Source organism: Procambarus clarkii, chromosome 64 (assembly GCF_040958095.1).
Source record: "Procambarus clarkii isolate CNS0578487 chromosome 64, FALCON_Pclarkii_2.0, whole genome shotgun sequence".
Classification (NCBI taxonomy): domain Eukaryota; kingdom Metazoa; phylum Arthropoda; class Malacostraca; order Decapoda; family Cambaridae; genus Procambarus; species Procambarus clarkii.
In genome coordinates this window covers 5,081,146-5,102,042 of record NC_091213.1, presented here as the reverse complement: position 1 = coordinate 5,102,042, position 20,897 = coordinate 5,081,146, and the positions used below count along the sequence as shown (strand labels likewise).

Genomic DNA, 20,897 nt, shown 5'->3' with positions numbered 1-20,897 from the left:
TCATTTTGGTACCAACGTGTTCGCAATAAAATTCTCTAGAAGAACATTAGTAAAATAAGTCACGAAACATATAGGGATACCAGCACCAAATAAATAACTACGTAGATGACTCGCCGTGAGCGCCCATCAGCAACAAAATGTTTTTACTCTTGGGATTGTAATCACCTCCACACTTGTTCTACAGCGTTAATTTTGGTATCAATGGACTCGCAATGAAATTCCCAACACGGTGATATGAATATAAGCGTAGAATAATGATGCAGCCCGCCCGCAAGAGTGTGGGAAGTGGTGAAATTGTTACCCGGTATCGGTGACGGGACGACGCACGGCGCTTTGAAAGTTTATACTTTTTTCACTCTCATGACATTAATTTTCTATGTACGTCATTCATTTTTATGTCAATGTGTTCGCAATAGAATGTTCTATGTGCCCATAGGTAAAAAATATCAACAAAGCATAAGTTAGAATAGCGACAAATATAAAACAACGCTGGAACATATCAGTGAGCGTCAAACACACACGAAATATTTTTACTTTTGTTATGTTTGTCAAGATTATACTTGTTGCACACAGTTTTTTTGGTTGTATATTGATCGGAATAAAATTCCCTAAACAGACATATCCATATAATACATGATATGGGGGAAGAATTACCAGTATAAACGGCTAAAGTCACCCACCTGCAACCCGTTTGGGACAAAATACCATTTGATCGAAGTTATCCACACCTTTCATGAACTTATTGTACCATGCAGCCTAGTGGTGAGAAAGAGAGCCTCATAGCGCGCAGTTTGAAACAAACCCAAAGTAAATCGGATAAAAATTGAATTTTATACAAATATTTTAAAAGTAGACATAACTTTATGTCCACTATGCGTTTACGTTAGACGAAACCGAACGCGCCGGCGCGTCCAGATAGCGCGAAAGTGTTAAGTCTGCCATTAAGTGTACGGCTAGTTAGATATGTAGTTCCAAAGTGTCTAGAGACAAAACAAAATCTGCTCAAGGAATTAAGACAGAAATATAAGAGTTGAGCCAGATGGAGCCTCATATTAGGTACTAACGGAATGCTCATCTGAGATTAGCGCCCCTACAACACATTATTTTACAAAAAGAGGAGCCTCATATTAGGTACTAACGGAATGCTCATCTGAGATTAGTACCCCCACAACACATTATTTTACAAAAAGAGAACCTCACAGACATACAAAAAATGGCAAACAGTTCCAACTCATAAAAATGGAAACAGATACTAATATGAGAGTAAATGGATACAAAACGAGCAATGTAAAAAACCGTCAAATTCACCAAGAATTTTTTTTCGAGGAAAAACAATTCAAAGTGACTTACTTAAGGATAATAATTCTAAGGACTTGCTCTTATCCATATAATTTTATATAACAATGCAAAATTTAAAAAAACCTGGTTTGCATATCTCATTACAGTATTTTCTCAACAAACATTGGGGCCAATTATTTTATCCCTTTGCATTATTACGGTACAGTACAGTGTGTTGTTTATTTATTTATTTTGATATATATATACATACACACACACACATACATCATGTATGAATGTATATACAGTATGTTGTACCTAATAGGCCAAGTTGCCTAAGAATACAAATTTTCCTGAAATATTATATTTTTTCAAATACTGTACTATATTCTTTCTTATGTAATGTAATGGAAGGCTATATCCATATTTTTTTTCTTACTTTCATTCAAAACATAAAAATCTGATCTAACCTAACCTAACATAATCTAATATAACACAAGACAGCAAATTCAGTGATTCAGCAATACAGGTATAGTAACATAATCAGTAATTCATGTTCCTAATATAATAGATTATTACTGTTAGAAAGACCAATCTGGAAAGAAATATTTGAAAAATAACAAAAATCATTCAGCCTGTTTGGCAAATCGGACCTTGCATACTAGGCCAACTATTGTATTTCTGGCTATTAATTAAACATATCTAATAGCCAGAATGCACTAATTAGTCTAGTATGCAAGGCCTGATTTGCCTAACGGACAGTGATTTTTTTTATTTTTAAATATTTCTTTTCAAATTGGTTTATTTGAATTACTGTAATATTATAATATAACATGAATTACTGGCTTAGTTATGTTAGGATAGATAAGGTAGGTTAGGTTTGATTAAATTTCTATCTTGGTTTTTAAGTCAAATTACAAAAATTAAAATCATATATATATATAATATAATGAAAAGCTTTATCATTCCATAAGATTTTTTTTAGAACAATACTGTATATAATGTCAGGAACACTCGGCTTGTTAGGGAACTTGGCCTATTAGTACCAGCCCCTCGCATCCCCCCCCCCAACACACACCCACACACACATGAGAAAGGCTGCACACAAGCCATAGATCACTAAGATCACTAAGAAAAAATTTAATGACTTGACCAGGATTCGAACCCATAACATCTAGGATCACCCCCAAATATACACAGGACCATGACCACTGCACTATCGATCATCTCGATCAATGGTGCGGTGGTCACAGTACTGTGTACGTTTGGGGTGATCCTAGACATCATGGGTTCAAATCCTGGTCTGGTCATTTAGTTCTTAGTGACACACACATGTATGTACTGTATATATATTAAAAAAAAATTAAGCCACTTGAGTCATATTTTAAAATTGGTTTCAGTAAATTTCTGTGAAGTATCACAGACTACTTCTCGGCACGAGCCCCACCTTAACATACAGTACATCAGAGACTGAGGTCAAAATTACTTCTGAATGAAATACATGGTGGATCCTTGTTCACAATGAGCGAGCAGTGTTCAAAATTCCACGTGCACTTTAGATTATGAATGTACTGTACTAAAATGATTATCTATAATTGTAAGATTATCTACTCACATACAAGATATTATATTCAGCAAATGTTTTACACACATCACACTGATAAATTAAATAAATATATATAATAAATATATATGGTAGTACTGAAAAAAATGGTAGAGCACATTAATATAGTTCATGGATACATAGGTCAATATGGTTATCCCTCCACTATATATTTACTGTAGGTTGTCATTAATTTCCTTTCTGCTGCTTCAATAACACTACAGACAATAAATGTCCGTACACTAATATGGCAGGATATTTGTAACATTATCATTACGGTTATTCCCCATTTCTCAACACTTGCTTCACAGAAACTGAGGCAGTCCAAGAGCCAGGAGTGCTGTAATGGTTAGATTTAGCCTGGGGGGTAAGGATGAAGGAGGGGTTGAGGGGGTTACATGTCATGTAAACTTATAAGTTAAATGTTACAAAGCACAAGAGCAAGTAATTACTTAAATGTAACTATTCACTTAAGTGTAGTTATTGGACGAGACCATTGCTCGTCGCGTCCCGTCTTCCCTATTATTTTTATCATATGATTCTTTGAAACTGCATCTTCAACCATCTCACTTAAATGATCAAGTCATGTATGATATGTACTAATATACGTGATATTTTCCTCTAACATTGCTGGACATTCATACCTTACCTTGAGGTTACCTTGAGGTGCTTCCGGGGCTTAGCGTCCCCGCGGCCTGGTCGTCGACCAGGCCTGCTCCATAGTCGAACATTGCAAATATTGTACACCCAAAACAGGAAAGATGATTGCAACATAAATTTTTTCAGCAATGACCAAAATAAAATGTTTTCTATACACATAATGTACTTATATTTGCTCATTTTACTACGAAATCATGATCTAAACTTGAAATATAATTTTAAATAAAAAATGTAATGGTAGAATATCATGTTATCAGTCTTGAATACATAACAATTTTTTTAAAATAACTACTGTAGAGCATTTCTGTCTGGTCCCGAGAAGACAAATAATTCAGTTCATTCATTCATACATTATTTCTCTTAAAAGTTTGGTAAGGAATGGATGAATTTTTTCTGCACACTTGTGTCCTGATAAATAGATAAAACCCTATTATGACACACTAAATAAAATACAAATTAAGCACAAACTAGATTACCTGGGATTATACAAATGTGAAGAATTTATTTCATTGATAGCATGTCAATACCTAATGCAGTGAATGAGCAATATATATAATTTAGACTATTAAGTAAAATTTTAATTAAAAACATAAGCTTTCATGAGATTCATCAAAACAAAATTCACCTGGATACACTCAAATTTGATAAGCCTTAAATAACAAACTAATGACAAAAATAAATTCAAACCCACACCCTAAACTAACAATTCAAAACTTAACAAATCCCAATATAGAAAATTAAGTGCAACAATCTAAAAAAAATAAACTTAATACAAAAATATACAAGATATGAAAACCAAAAAAAACAGGTAGCCACTAATCATCATAAAAATACCAAAGACTTGAGGAAAATATCACAAATTAAAATAGTAAGACTTAAAACGTCTGTCAAATTACAGTACAATGGTCACTATCAGAGGGAAACTAGCACCTGACGGTGAATAGAGCAATGAAGGTCGACATGTTTTGCACCAATCTTTCAATTAACCTTCAAAGTGTAGCTATCATAAAATGTTTCACCTTGCCTGTATGCATTAAAACTGAAAAACCCAGCTTTGAATATTATGAAATGCCTCTTTCTGGATAAGCCCCAGTGGCTTCCTGAAGATATCTCGACGAGATTGGTCCAAGCAAATTGGTCAAATTGGACATGGGAAAATCTGTTTAGCTTATTGGTAACCACAGCCAAAACCTGCCGCCCTTCCCCCTCACAGCAGCACAAAAGACAAGTAACAGTTTGCCATCCCACCAGGAAAGTATCCAGAAAGTCAGTGAAGCTTTTCAAACAAGTCCCCAAAAACTTACACTAAAAATATAATAAAAGGGTATAAAAACAAAAAACTACATCTTTTCTGGTTTCATGAGCTGTATCAGGAACCCAAGTGGTGGGTTCACTGTGCCTTTCAGCACCATGTGTGAGGGTTACCTCGAGGTTACCTTGAGGTTACCTTCAGATGATTTCAGGGCGTAGCGTTCCTGCAGCCCAGTCCTCGATAAAGCCTCCTCGTTGATGGACTGGTCAACCAGGCTGTTGGACGCGGCTGCTCACAGCCTGACGTGTGAATCACAGTCTGGTTGATAAGGTATCCTTTAGGGGTGTTTATCAAGTTCTCTCTTGAACACTGGGAGGGGTCGGCCAATTATGCTCCATACGTGTAGTGAAAGCATGTTGAACAGTCTCAGGCCTCTGATGTTGATTCAGTTTTTCCTCAGAATACCTATTGCATTTCTACTTTTCCACTGGGGTTATTCTGCACATCTTGCCATGCCTCCTGGTCTCATGTGGTTATTTCTGTGTGCAGGTTTAGAACCCGACCCTCTACTACTTTCCATGTGTAAATTATTATGTATCTCTCCCATCTGCTCTCGAGAGAATACAGATTTAGGCATTTTTGTTGGTCCCAAAAGTTTACATGTTTTCCTGAGTAGATTCTAGCAGTAAAGGATCTCTGCACGCTCTTCAGGTTAGTAATTTCTCCAGCTTTGAAAGGGGCTGTCATTGTGCAACAGTATTCCACTGCATCTTGAAAAGTATCGATATATTATTTCTAGTGTGAAAGGTTTTTGTTATGCAACCTGTCATTTTTCTTGCAGATGTGATGGCTACTTTATTGTATTCTTTAAAGATAAGTTCTTCCAATATGAGTATATCCAAATCCTTTACACTGCCTTTTCATTCTATGTTATGATTTCACTGCGTTTTGTACGTGGTTTCCGTTTTTATATTTTCATTTTTTTCCGTAGTGCAAGAGCTGGAACTTATTTTCACATACAGTCCTTTGCTGACACATGGCATAGAGGAGAAAACTCCTATATTCACCTTGAATATTTTAATGTCCATTGTTTTACTTATTAGTTTACATAATGCAGGGTTTATGTTGAGTAACTACTGTATTTCTGTACACTTACTTTCAAAACAGTTATGGTAAATCTACCAAATCTAGCATAGCTCAAAGGAAATACCTCGCAGTATACTCCTTTGTTGCAATTCTGTCTATTAATGCCACCCAGGATACCTGATCAACTAAGATGTGACTCATATGCCAGGCTGCAAGCAGCCGCATCGAACAGCCTGGTTGACCAGACCACCCACCAGGAGGCCTGGTCAGAAACTGGAACACGGGGATGGCAAGCCTCAGAATCATCGACAGGTACACAGATATAAGCATGGAGTCAAACACCTGGCAGGAAACACAAAATCATCATATCAAGATAACTGCAGGTCCCTCGTATATAATAACTTCATCACACAGTAAACAATTACAAAACGATAACAGAATTGCATCTACTGTATATACGTGTAGTTATTATAGTCATATTAGTAGACCAGGGGATCAATAAATGACGACGACTGCACACTGAGGGCCAAAATCTCATGGTTGTTGAAAGATCTTTCACAAACTTTGAACTATACAAACTAACCAACCTGCAGGGCTTTTTTATCAAAATTTGGTATTGATAAATATTATAGAAAATACAAAAGAATTAAAAACTTATCCCAGATTCATTCTTCCTGATATATTGCATGCAAATTACATATTTGTCTATCGTTATTAATTCATCAATAATACTGCAAATCTAAAAATACAAACATAATTTTTCTAATATTTAAGTTGCTCTAAGCTGCCTTCAAAGAAGCAAATTACATGTCACCTTAATACTTGCTGTTTATAAATTACCAAATTTTTGCAGGCGAGGAGTCACAATAACGTGACTGAAGAATGTTGACCAGACCACACACTAGAAGGTGAAGGGACGAAGACGTTTCGGTCCGTCCTGGACCATTCTCAAGTCGATTGACAATGGTCTAGAACGGACCGAAACGTCGTCGTCCCTTCACCTTCTAGTGTGTGGTCTGGTCTACAAAATTTTTAGCTCGTGAATTAACATACATACCAACCTTAAATAAAAATGGAAAAAATCAGTGATTAATCTAACAAATCAAGTATTACAACCTTGGAAATGCACATTCAAATAAATTAAATAAAAAAATACTCGGATCTGAAATTCTGAGGGCTATTTGAGTATAAAGTATTGAACTTTGAAAGAAATTCTTAACTATGCAACATTATTCTAAAATTCTTATGCATGACAAAATTAACAATAGTTATAATACTGTACTTCATAAAATAAGCCAAGTTCAACCATATACCATAACAAAAAGGGACAAAATTATAAACTACTGTATTATAGTCATTGTAGCTTTAAAGATTTCAGTAGTTTAGGGAGGTACTCAAATTTACCTAAGGGGCACTAATACTAGTGGCCTCGATGAGGACAGGAAGCTGGCGGCTTGTCAAAGGTCCCCCTATTTGCCCCTGATGATCTTTTCAAGCTGTATACTTTAAAACCCAATAGTTTTGGCGTTTACGGCTTTAGCAGGTATGCGGTTCCACGGGTTTACAATCCTATGGGTGAAAAAGCATCTGTTTTCTGTCCTACATTATGGCTTGTTGAGCTTGAACCTGTTGCTTCTCATTCGTGCTACATCTGACCTTTTGAAGAAATTGTCAGGATCGACAGCGTCCAAATCGTTTAGTATTTTAAAGGTTTCGATGAGATCCACCCTGTCATGCCTGGTTTGCAGTGTTGTTAGCCCAATGGTCCTCAACTGTTCCTGATACATGAGATAATTAAGCTCTAGTATGATTTTTGTTGCCCGGTGTTACACCTTCTCCAGAGCAACTATGTCTTTCTGAAGATGAGGTCTTCATTCCTGGATGCAATATTCCAGGTGGGGGCGCACCAGAGACTTGTACAATTGAACGGTTACTTTTCTTTCCTTGAAAGTAAATGTACACTTGATTATTTCCAGGGTTTGGTTCGTTTTTTTTTTTTTTACTCCCACTCCCGCTTGCACAACTTTTAGCAAATGATGGATTCTGACTCCAAAAGGTCCTTTTCCTCATCTATCTGTTGTAAGGTGGTGCTGTCAATTTGGTAGCTGTGGATTGTTATGCCCACATGCAAGGTCTTGTATTTATTGACATTAACACTTTCGCGCTCTCGGCGCTCAAAAAAAAAACAATACCCCAGATGCTTTCGGCACTTCGACCGCCTACGCGGTAAGACGGAAAAAGTGTACACTCTTTTGACTGTCCTGACAATAATTGAAGGCGCACGTATTTACATTTGGTATCACTGTGTTCGCAATGAAATTGTCTATAAGAGCATACCTATAAAATGCCGCCCAAGCATAAGGAGTATCAACACCAAATAAAAAACTATGCAGATCACTCGCCGAGAGCGCCAAACAGCAACAAAATGTTTCCACTTTCTTAATGGTTGCGAAGCCTACAGTTGTCCTACATCGCTAATTTTGGTATCATTGGAATCGCAATAAAATTCTCTACACGGACATATGCATATGAATGTTTAATATAGGTAACTGCCCACCCGCAAGAGTGTGTGAAGTGGAGAGTAGTTAGCCGCGAGCGCACTGGCGAAAACACAGGGATGAAATCATGCTTGGAAAGTTTATACGTTTCCTGACCCTACTTTTCTATGTACGTATTTCTTTTTTATACCAATGTGTTCGCAATAAAATTTTCTATAAGATGAACCGTATAACATTGGTACAAAGCATGTGTAAGAGAAGCGCCAAATATAGAACCACGTCGCTCAGTATGCGTTCGCGGCAGAAACGAACGCATTGTTTTCGTTCGTTTGATGTTTGTCATGTTTATACTTGTTGAAACATTTTATAATTTGTATGACAGTGATCGCAGTAAAATTCCCTACACAGACATATACAAAACACATACAAATATTTCCCACGTGTTGGATATATCAACGGCTAAAGGGAACCCACTGCCACACGCTCGCCACACCCCCAAACATACTTTGTGTATTTTTTTTTTACTCATAGAAGTTTATGTGATACAGTATAATATTCATTCTGGTACCAAAAACTTCGCAAATAAATTCTCTACAAAACAAAAGTATCCCCATCCATTTCGGTTAAAAAATGGAATTTATAGAAATATTTTTTCGATTGACGAGAAAAGTAGGCAGTTATGCGGAATCGTAAGAAAAACCAGTGACGAGTTATCTCTAATATAAAGCGCGAAAGTGTTAAAAAGCATTTGTCAATCATATGACCTTTTGTGGAGTTCATAAAGATTTCTCTGTAAGGAGGCAACATCACTCACTTCCCACTTTACCATAGATCTTTTTGTCATCTGCAAATCTGATGATGTGGTTTCTAATATTCTCATCTATGTCATTGATGTATATGACAAAAATGGTTGGCCCCAAAACGGACCCCTGAGGCATCCCACTTAGCACATTTCCCCAGTCAGGTTTATTCCCATTTAGCACGACCCTTTGTTTTCTATATTTTAACCTTTGTTTTATCCATTCCAGTATTCTCCCATTTATTCCATGTAATTTCCTTGCCAGTCTTTCATGTGGTACCTTGTCAAAAGGTTTAGCAAAGTTTATGTAAACTACATCTACTGGAAGTCCTTAAAGTACAGTATTAGGTGTTTAAATCTTACTTAGCTATGTTGAGATGTTACAGCTGCTTGAGAGAATGAAACAGAATTGTGTATAAAATATCGTAATTTATGATATACTACATTACAGTACAGTATATGAAAACTCAAAATGGTGCTGTAACTGCATTGCATAGTTAAGAATTTCATTTTTCATTACTTCAGGCAGATAATGATACAAATATTTTCACACATACTATAAATACATAATATAAAACTCATGTTTATAGTGACATACTGCACATATCAAAATACAATGAGAAATGCTGGAACTTGAACTGAGGAGCACAAGCCTCATTACTAGAGAAAATCACATGAAGAGTGGAGCATCAGTGTCACGATGACCTTGTGGGGATCTTGTGGTTTCGAATTCCTTTATCTACCATTAACACAGTGGTTAGCATGCACGACTGGGAACTTCCAGATCCCATTAGAATGCAAGTAAGTAATCTACATTTCAGCACATTTATCTATTTATACATATACAGTACAGTTTGTTTGCCTATATATAATACAGACACACACACATGTGTATATATACTGAAAATGGCAAAGTTTAGATGAATGATTCTAGCATGAATCTTCTCTATATTTTTATGTTCTTGCATAACAAAATTATGCAAGAACATAAATTTGGGATTTTTAGGTCCCCCTCCAATTCAGTTTCTATGTTCTTCTGTCCTTCCACCCCCCTTCCTTTTGTGTTTTTTGTGCTTTACTACATATTTAAAGGTTACAAGATGTACATTGGTTAATACAATGAGTTTTTAAAGATTATGGATCTCTTAGAGCTCCAGTTCCAGACAGGAACAAAGGACGCAACACGCGTTTCCCTTCTGGAGCGCCACACTGAGACACTGAAACAAGAAACTGGCAGCCCTTGGATCTCTGGTGATGCTAACAAGTCTAGAACCCAATTATATGACAAATCCCTAGGCACTCCTACCCCAGGGGCTGAGCGTCTCGGATGCTATGGGAACGAAGGATTATTGTCCTCCCACTCGCCTGTATTTGACTGATTTTGCTATTTCTGTCGTTGGCCGCCCCACCTACTTGATCAGCGACAAAGTGTATATAGGTGTCAGCCAGGTTGGATACACATGTATAGTCCCACACCAGCTGTTTGGTCCTTTTCCAGGAGTATATTTTGTGATGCCATCTGGGCGAAGTGCGGGGTCATCCGGGTTTTGGTCCACTAGGATGCGAGGTTCTCTCTCTGCTGCATTGTGTCTTGCATACCAGCCCTTGGAGCTTCTGCAGCTTGGAGCTTTATATATATAAAATACCCTGTACAGTCAATAAAAATATTTCCATAGTTTTTAACACTGATAAAAATTCAGCATTCAGTATGTTAAAACAGCAATTCTAGAATTACTGAGTGTAACCTTTACATAATGGCACTCTTGATGCTTACAAAACAGTTCAGCAATTTATTCCACACACAAAATCAGCTAAACAGTGGTGGATGTCAGAGGCTTCAGCTGTTCTGGTATTTGGGTATCCTTTTTGGTGAATGTTACCCAAGAGTATACTATACTGCCACCAATACTGAAAAAAAAAGAAAAAACGCTAATACAGATACATATATAATATTCAAGAAGAAAAATACGTTATTTAACATGGTTGTAACATGTTAAATGTACAACCATGTTAAATTAAAATGTACCCCAATCCTTTCTGAGGATGGAAATGCATTCAAAAAAAATAAATTTTGAAAATAACTTTCTTTTTATTATACAGTATATCTAGTAAAAGCAAAGCTAACTCTCTCCAGCAATAACAACAAAACTAACAATATTAAAGATAATGGTTTCCCTCTTCTAACAAAATATGACACAAGTAACCTTATACTGTACCATAATGTGTGTTAGCAACAAATATTTTTAATTGTTTGCAGTTTTATTCAATTTATATTACATTTCTTATAAGAACAAAATGTGTTCTTTTTATACACGCCACAAAGATCATTAAAATGTTTAAAAACTAGAAAATCCCAGTGTTGAATGTAATGAAATACCTCTATCTGGTTGAGCCCCAGTGGCTCCTTGAAGCTATCTTGCTGAGAATGTTCCATACTAGGGGAGCCGGTCGGCCGAGCGGACAGCACACTGGACTTGTGATCCTGTGGTCCCTGGTTCGATCCCGGGCACCGGCGAGAAACAATGGGCAGAGTTTCACCCTATGCCCCTGTTACCTAGCAGTAAAATAGGTATCTGGGTGTTGGTCAGCTGTCACGGGCTGCTCCTGGGGGTGGAGACCTGGTCGAGGACCGGGCCGCGGGGACACTAAAGCCCCGAAATCATCTCAAGATAACCTCAAGATACTAGGAGGTTACATCATGGAGCTAACCAGACAGCCCGTCCATGAGGACCCAAACTTGCCACACTGCCATTAAGTGCAAACATGCCTTGTGGTCATCCACAATAAGAGCCTCAGACTGCACATGCAGCTGCCACTTAACGACATTCCTGGGGAGCACTGGAGCAAGCATGCAGTCTCCGAAAGGAGCATAAGAGGAGCCCAACAACGCCTGAAAGACAGAACACATCTTACCAGTCAAGCCTGTAGGTTTGACAGAACCCTTCCCAAGTCCCAAAGGACAAGAGGATATGTCATCTAGCCAAGATGAATCTGGAATCTTACACTGCAGCCAATAAAACAAAGCTGACCCATACTCAAAAAAAGGCTCAGTCCATCAACGAAAAGAGGTCCAAATTCTGAAGAAGGTACGAAAGCAAATCCACGCGATGGAAACCTAAAAAAAATATGATGATTTTGAGGCACTGAATGGGTCCCAGAACTGAACCTGGGGGAAAGCAGGTAATAATCATGCTCATACATACAAGGAGGATATGAAAAATTATCCCTTAGAGCAAAAGAACCTCCAGAGGGAACCAAAGTCCAAGAAGGGTTGAAGGGAACCCATGGACAGTCCTTAAGCTACCCCTCAACCCCAGAAACCTGCCACAAAGGCTCTGCAGCAGTCCTCACTCAACACCTGGGACAGAAAGGTAGTCCTCCCAAGGAGAAGGCTCAGAACATGGGTGCAGTTGTGAACATAATTTCCCAATACCCTGGCGGAACCAGGTTACGTGCTTGATGGGGTTCTGGGAGTTCTCCTACTCTCGGGCTGGGCTTGACCTGAGAGAGCTTGATCCACTAGGCTGTTGCTTGGAGTGGCCCGCAAGCGCGCACATCCACCTCAGCCCGGTTGGTCCGGCACTCCTTAGAGAAAATTATCGAGCTTTTTCTTTAAGATGTCGACTGTTGTTCCGGCAATATTTCTTATACTCCCTGGGAGGATGTTGAACAACTATGGACCCCATGTTTATACAGTGTTCTCAGATTGTGCCTATGGCACCCCTGCTCTTCACTGGTTCTATTCTGCATTTTTTCCAATATCGTTCACTCCAGTATGTTGTTATTTTACTGCGTAGATTTGGGACCTGGCTCTCCAGTATTTTCCACATGTATATTATTTGATATCTCTCTCGTCTCCTTTCTAGTGAGTACATTTGGAAAGCTTTGAGACGATCCTAATAATTTAGGTGCTTTATCGCATCTATGTATGCTGTATATGTTCTCTGTATTCCCTTCATTTCAGCAATCTCTCCTGCTTTGAAGAGGAAAGTGAGTACTGAGCAGCACTCAAGAAGGGACAGTACAAGTGATTTGTATAGTACAACCATTGTAATGGGATCCCTGGATTTGAAAGTTCTCGTAATCCATCCTATCATTTTTCTGGCTGACGCAATATTTGCTTGGTTATGCTCCCTAAACATTAGGTAATCAGACATCATTATTCCCAAATCCTTTACATGCTGCTTTCCTACTATGGGCAGATTTGATTGTGTTTTGTACCCTATATTATGTTTAAGGTCCTCATTTTTACTGTACCTGAGTATCTGGAATTTATCGCTGTTAAACATCATGTTACTTTCTGTTGCCCAGTCGAAAAGGTTCAACTACCTCTATTGTTGATGTCTACTTCTTGCCTACCCCCAGAGAAGAGGCAAGCTACACTAAGCTAAACCCTGCCCTGACTCCAAAATCCTAGCATGCTTTGAAGGTAGAAGCAAGGAGGAAGACCAGAAACAGAGTGAACGAACTCTGGGATATCCAAATTATCACAAGCGTCTGAAACACCTGGAACATTACTGTCCAGTGGACATCAGGAAAAGAATTGAACAAGGAGGATGACTGCATGCAGACGCTTGACCACCTGGTGGTGGCATTCAGTACTATGAGTTTCGTGCTAATTTTGAATGTTTCTCTTACTCTGCATAAATTGTTTGCGGAGTTGTCTGGCAGTTTCGAGGCTTTGGTCACTGTAAACCTTCCACTTGTCTGTAAAGCTTTGTTGATTTTGTGGAAGCTATTCTAGTGTGGTGGAGAATTGTCCTTCACTCTCTTCGCCTTTGTGAGGAGGGGGAGGGGGGGGGGAAAGCCAGGTTTTGGTTTTGGTCTTTGGTATGTCAAACAGAACTGCATTGCACAGAGCAATCTCAGTGAGAGAGAGCTTCAGGAAGCCACGGGGGCTACCCCAAGAATGAGGATTTATCAGCCAGCTAGGATAATGAGGATTAATCAGCCAGCTAGGATAATGAGGATTTATCAGCCAGCTAGGATAAATCCAGGACTTCATAACACAGTCATAAAGGCAAAGCAGACCCAAACTCCAAAGAATGGGGGCCCATCAATGACATGAGGCCCAATTTCCACAGGAGATACTGAAAAAGATCTGCACAAGGTATTGAAAACGAAACTCCGGAGGACAAAACAACAAATCTGAAGACCAAAGGCACCTAGAAATGAATTTTGGGGGAGCACAATAATAAAACTCATACACACAGTTAAAGGAGGATAAGAAAATATCTTCCCTGGAGCAAAAGACCCTCCACAGAAGGGACCAAAAACCAAGAAGGGTCGAAAGGCAACCAAAGATACCTGATCAACCAGCCTGTGACTCATATGTCAGGCTGAGGGCTGCCGTGTTGAGCAGCCTGGTTGACTAGACCACCAACCAGTAGGCCGGGTTAGAGACCGGGCCGCTGGGATGTTGATCATCATAATCATCGGCACGTATCGACAGAATCCACATCAGACTCCCCCTAACCTCGGCAGCCTGCTTTAAAGGTTCCAGGGCCAAGCCATAGTACTTGCCCAATGCCTGAGATAGAAAAGCGACCTCCCAAGGAGAAGTCTGGAATAAAAAGGCAGTTGAAAAGGTAAAAACTCCAAAACCCATGCAGGACAAGGTAGTTCAACTGCCTCCATACCCAAAAAGGATGGTGCCATTGCCAGAGAAGACTTAACTACACCCCGAGTTAAACTCCTCCCCAGCTCCAAAACCCTAAGATATTTTGGATCTGTAAACAGAGAATAGAAAGGAATAGAAGCTTGGAAAACCAAACCCACAGGAGGGTGGGGAAGGGAGGGAAAGAAGTGCCAGAGCCAATTCCAGGTCCCTAAACACAATTCGGGCCAACTCTGGGGCACCAAATGGACATAAAGCCACAATTACTGAAGACAAGTTTAATGAGCCTGTAAAGCAGCAGCTGCCTGATAGGTTTCAACTTAAGAAGCACGATTTGAGAGAAGAGAGACCCCATGGGAAACAAATGCACCAGGAATCAGGGTTGTAGGTATCACTGACCCAACAGAAAGCATGCTAGAGGCAGAAAGAATGATCATTGCAATGTGGCACAGCCGACAAACACCCTTCAAGCTTGCAAATAGCAAGACTGGGTTCAACAGGGCGGTCCATGGGAAACCAAGACAAAAACCCGTAATGGAATTACGAAGGCCAGAAGGGAATTACCAAGCAGCACATCCAGCCACTGGAGATGCTCGCCAAAAGAACAGCCAACACAGGTAAAAATGTAAGTGGCTATGAAGGCTGGCTACAGAATGCCATATAAACAAGCACATGAATCCCAGCACAAAGGCTTTAGAAAGGAGTCTTTCAGAACCTTGTATACCATGCATGTAAGACCAATCCTGGAGTATACGGCCCCCAGCATGGAGCCCGTACCTTGTCAAGCGCAAGATGAAGCTGGAAAAAGTTCAGAGGTATGCCACTAGGCTAGTCCCAGAACTAAGAGGCACGAGTTATGAGGAAAGGCCAAGTGAACTGCACCTCATGTCGCTGGAAGACAGAAGAACTCGGGAAGACATGATCATCACATACAAAATTCTCAGGGAAATTGACAGGGTAGACAAAGATGGATTATTTAACATGGATGTTACATGCACAAGGGGGACACAGGTGGAAGCTGAGTACCCAAATGAGCCACAGAGACATTAGAAAGAACTTTTTCAGAGTCAGAGTAGTTAGTAAATGGAATGCACTAGGCAGTGATGTGGTGGAGGCTGACTCCATACACAGTTTGAAGTGTAGATATGATAAGAGCCCAATAGGCTCAGGAACCTGTACACCAGTTGATTGTATGGCATTAAGTAGTCAAATGACACATTTGAGAGATTGCCACTTAGCAGTTCTTGTGATGTCAAGTGTGTGTTGGAAGGACTGACTTTATATGAGTCAATTTTCTCTAGTCACTCTGAGTTGGACTGATATTTCTCTGGTGCCTCCAAATCACTAAAATGACCAGAAAGGGATGCTTTAAAAGATACCCGTTACATTGATACAAAATGTTACCCTGTTGTGAACTGTAATTTTGTCCAGCAGAACCTTCAGTGACCTTGCCCTAGGGAGCAGCTCAGAAAAATCTCATACAAAATGCACCCAAAATATGATGATGATGATATAATAATTTTGTTAAGAAAGCAGCCCCAAACATAAAGAGGCACAAGCATATAGACATCTTTTCATTACATTCAGCAAAATAAATATGTTTGTTAATTAGTAGCTCCCTAGGCACAATTAAAACAAAATCACTTATTTACATAGACCAAAATACTGTATAGCAGCAGTGACATATATTTAATTACTGCTTATTACATTACCGCATTAAGATAAAGTTGACGTGCACATTTAGTCAGTCCTCTGCATGAAGACAACGAGAGAGAACAATATGCTGGAAAGTGCGCTGAAATAATACCAAATATGGCAAGTCACTGTCTTTGCTAATGAAGAAAAGGGCAAAAGAAAATGCTAAAGGAAAATCATATTTACAATTACCCCATTTACTTTATCTATTTATCGTAGGATTGGGAGTCATCACCCTTGCCAAAAACAAAAACGTTTCATCAAAAATCAGTGTCAGTAGGTAATAAATGGAATGCATATGAAAGTGATGTGGTGGAGGCCGATTCCATACACAATTTCAAATGAAGATATGATGGAGCCCAATACTCAGGAACCTGTACACCAGTTGACTGACAGTTGAGAGGTGGGACTAAAGAGCCTAAGCTCAACCTCCACAAGCCCAACTAGGAGAGTACAACTAGGCAAGTACTGCATTAACTCTTGGGCTGTGCCCCTTTAAATACCGAACAACACCCTGGAGCACTGGAAAAAAAATCCTTTTAATCTTAAAATATGTTCCCTGATCATGGGAGAAAAAATATGACTTACTTTAGTCATAATGAAACAAAGAAATCTTATGATGACATCACGAATTATGAGCAATCATGTCGTTATCATCTCTGGGTCAGATTTGGGGCAGGAGTTGCCACGAAGATACTTCTGCACACTTATTTCAATGTCTCAAATTGGTTTTTCTCTTGTTATTTTTATAGTATTATTATTAAATAGTGTGTCATGAGAAATTGATTTAATAAAATGTGTGCAACATCGGAATGTTCAAATACATGTCACTAAGATGCACACTATATGTGAGTGGTCTCTCAAGATATCCCACAGCTGACTTGAATGGCTCATTGCAGTGCACCGTGCACATAGTCGTGCACAGGGGCTGTTAATCTCTGTTAACCCTGGATGGTATACTATCATGTGGGGTGTCCCAGGATGCCCATATAACCAGGAATATTTATATAATACGGAGGCCGCCGTATGCCCAAGGGTAAATTAGATAGAGGGAAATAAAGCATATTTGCTATAGGGTCAGTGAGTACGTAGCTGGAGGTGCCATGCGTGAGAGAGGAAGAGGCGCCCGCGAGATGAGAGATAAGTTCCGACCTTTGGGATCAGCCTCAACCAGTGCGATGGAGAATAACAACTGTGACGTGTTCATGACGTCACCTCTGCTACCAATCATGTAACGATCAATATCACTGGTTCCCGTTCCTTGGCTACAACGCTATTGGTCAATTGTAGACCTTATGTTTGTGACCACGAGGAGCCCTGTATTTTCTTGCAAGATTATTCTCATGAGGAGGTCCGTACATAATTGACGTGTCCTGTTTTGTCTATCGGCCAATAGACAGAAGAAAACCGTCCATTCCTCACCTTCAAGTTAAACTCAGCATCTTCTCGATATACCAACGCTCGCCCGGAATCGCGATCGTGACTATATTGTTAAGAAATCTTAGGGAGTGAAAAAACCAGCGTTGAATGTAATGAAACGACATTTTCTAGGTAAGTCCCGGAGGCTTGGACTTGGGGGTGGGAGTCGCTTCAATCCTGGTTCAGTCCACACCTCCTTGTCCTTCCCCTTCTGTTCATTCTGGTCCCCCCCCCCCTCCTGCTTCCGGCCCCGAAGCGTCTGAGGGTTTCGGGGTCGAAGCAGGGGTTACTTGATCTTGAGACTCGGGCAGCTTCGGGGGGTGCCCTTTCCGGGGGGGGGGGGCAGAGGCATTCGAGTCTTATCTCCCGGCCGAACGGCCGAAGCTTCTGGGTCTGACCAGTGGGCCCCCCCCTTCCTCCAGCTTTTCCGGCTGCTCCGTTCTGTCTTGTGGGGTCGGGGCTTGGGGAGAGGAATTTCCAATTGAGCCCCGGTGGCTGTGAGGCTCCTGATTCCTACCCCTCCCTCCCAGGGCATTGGGTAGGTTTTGTTTGTGAATCTGCTCCAGATTTGACCACTCAGACCATGGGAGGTGGTGAGACCCTTCCCTCCTCCCCTACAAATGAGTGAGGGAGGTTGGGTAAATGAGCTCATGCTACTTTTGAGAGAAAGTATTGTTTGTTTACATAGTTGGAGGAGTTCTTTAAGTGAGTTTCGAAGCTTCAGTCTCTCTTGAACCCAGTAGTGCTTTGTTTTAACTCGCTGACTTTCTGGATGCTTTCCTCACTGCAAATCTTACCATATAGCTAATGGGTTAAAGAACTGGAAATTTCTATATTCAGATACTGTAATCCTAGAATAATGGAGGGGTTCAACTGTAAATAAAGTTAAGCAGAGTTTATGAATTACAAACTAATATAGTTTAGTAATATAATTCAGCATAAAATTCTCTTTTTTTATTAATTTATTATTGAACAACATCTGATTCACAGTTCTTGTTTAATAATGTACTAGCTCACAGAAGAAATGAGACAAATTTAAGAACCTTAAAAAGAGGATTATTATTTTCAACATACAGTACTGTACCTAATATTTAAGCCGATGAAGTTATACAGAGAAAAGACGTAATCTCCACCAATAATCATTCCAAGATACGTTATAAATATATTCTTCAGGCATCCAATAATAGTTGTGGTGAGAGCAGAATTGAACTGCGTGCATATCATTACTGAGTACATCAGAATGAATCCCATGACACATGACATGAAGAACTGCATTAAGAACATGACATCATCCCATCTGTCATATGCCAAAGCCTGAAAGATTTAAAATGGGTTTAGATATTTATTCAAGAACGAAAATGTCTTAAGTCTTAAATATAGTCTATCTAACTATACTACAAATTCTAAAGTGATAAAGAGTGATATATTCCACCATCCAAAATCCAAATGTTCAAATGAAATACCTTTAAATAATAGACCCCCCCCCCCCAAAAAAAAAAATTGTAGCTATTGTTTTCAGATAGTCCTAATCTCCACAGTAGCAGAACCAGCATGACAGGCAAGTCTTTAACATGCTTATGAATGTTAAAGACTTACATATATATTTTGATTTAAGACTGTGTGCTTGTGCACACAGTCTTAAACCAAACTAAAAGTATAAAAGTTGAAATAAGGCAAATAGAATACTAGAATTCATACTACAAGCTTAACTAATAAGACAATGTTATTCTTCAGCTTTACCTGTAAGTCCACATTTAGATTATGCCGTTCTATTTTGGGTACAATACTATAGAGTAGCAAGTAATTATCAATAGAAGGCACCAAACCAGGAAGGCTATGTAGCACCATCAAATGTGCAGAATAATCAGAGGGCGCTAAATATCACCAAGGATGCCAATACAGGAACAAAAACGCATAAGGCGAACGATATCAAAAGTATTAGAGTCACCAAGAATTCTATTGAGGGACATACTATAGAATAGATATAAATTCCCTGGAACATGTACAGAGAAGTATGACAGTTAATCCCAGGAATTAAAATCCTCCTATATGAAAAGATTAAGAAAACTGACTTTACATCCTCTAGAAAGGTGAAGCGTAAAGGATGAGCTGAATGAATTTTACAAATGGATGAAAGGGTATAACAGGGGGAATATAAATAGGTATTAAATATACCAACACAATTAAGAACATTAAAAAAATTATACAAACTGGAAAAAGTTTAGATTCTGAGAAGACCTAGTTAAATACTGGAATGGGAATAAGGTTGTTGAGCTAGGGAACAAATTACTAGGTAATATAATAAGCATGGTATAATTCCACTTGTTGGGGAATAGGAAGCACATACTTAGGCTTATTGAGGCTCCTCTGGGTTAATCTGCTGACCTTTCCCAAGATGGAACTCATAACTGTTGCCCAAATCCCAGGTAACTATTTACTGCTAGGTAAACAGCCGTCAGGTAAAAAGAAATATGCCCAACCATTTCTGTCCCAGATGGGAACTGATCCTCAGTTGCATGTTCAAAACATAGACAAATGTAATACAGTACAGTACAGTACTATTACTGGATTGTTTTGAGCATAGTTTTCTTCAAGACGTGCCGGACCCGTTGGACCAAGCTCTCACAAGTCAAGCCTGGCATCGGGCCGGGCTTGTGGAGTAGAACTCCCAGAACCCCATCAAGCAGGTATAGGTTAGATATATAATACACTATATATGAATATGTTTGATTGGATATGACAAGGAGCTGCCTTGCATGGACCAGTCAACCTTCTGCAGCTTCCCTTATTTTTTAAGGTATGTTTACCTATCATCCTCACCATGTGTTTAAGTCACAGTAAAATATTGATCATAATTCACTATTCTCTCACTTTAAAATTTTGATATTCTCTGCCATTTGTTCGATCTTCCACGCATTTCCACATGAATTCCTTCCATTATAAGATGTGAAGCTGGAAGGAGATTTTAATAAGTGTAGAGATAAAAAAAA

General features: G+C 39.2%; 1 protein-coding gene across 1 annotated transcript in view; it reads right to left on the bottom strand.

Moving 5' to 3' along the window:
• Positions 1-1,373: 1,373 nt before the first annotated feature.
• Positions 1,374-20,897, bottom strand: part of frc (fringe connection) — a 69,747-nt gene continuing 50,223 nt past the window's right edge. The window contains exons 8-9 of the mRNA XM_045759777.2: positions 18,992-19,221; positions 1,374-11,084 (exon numbers count right to left, since the gene is read on the bottom strand). Of these exons, the coding sequence (XP_045615733.1) occupies positions 10,988-11,084; positions 18,992-19,221 (327 nt within the window). The 3' untranslated portion in view covers positions 1,374-10,987. The remainder of the gene's footprint in view (positions 11,085-18,991; positions 19,222-20,897) is intronic.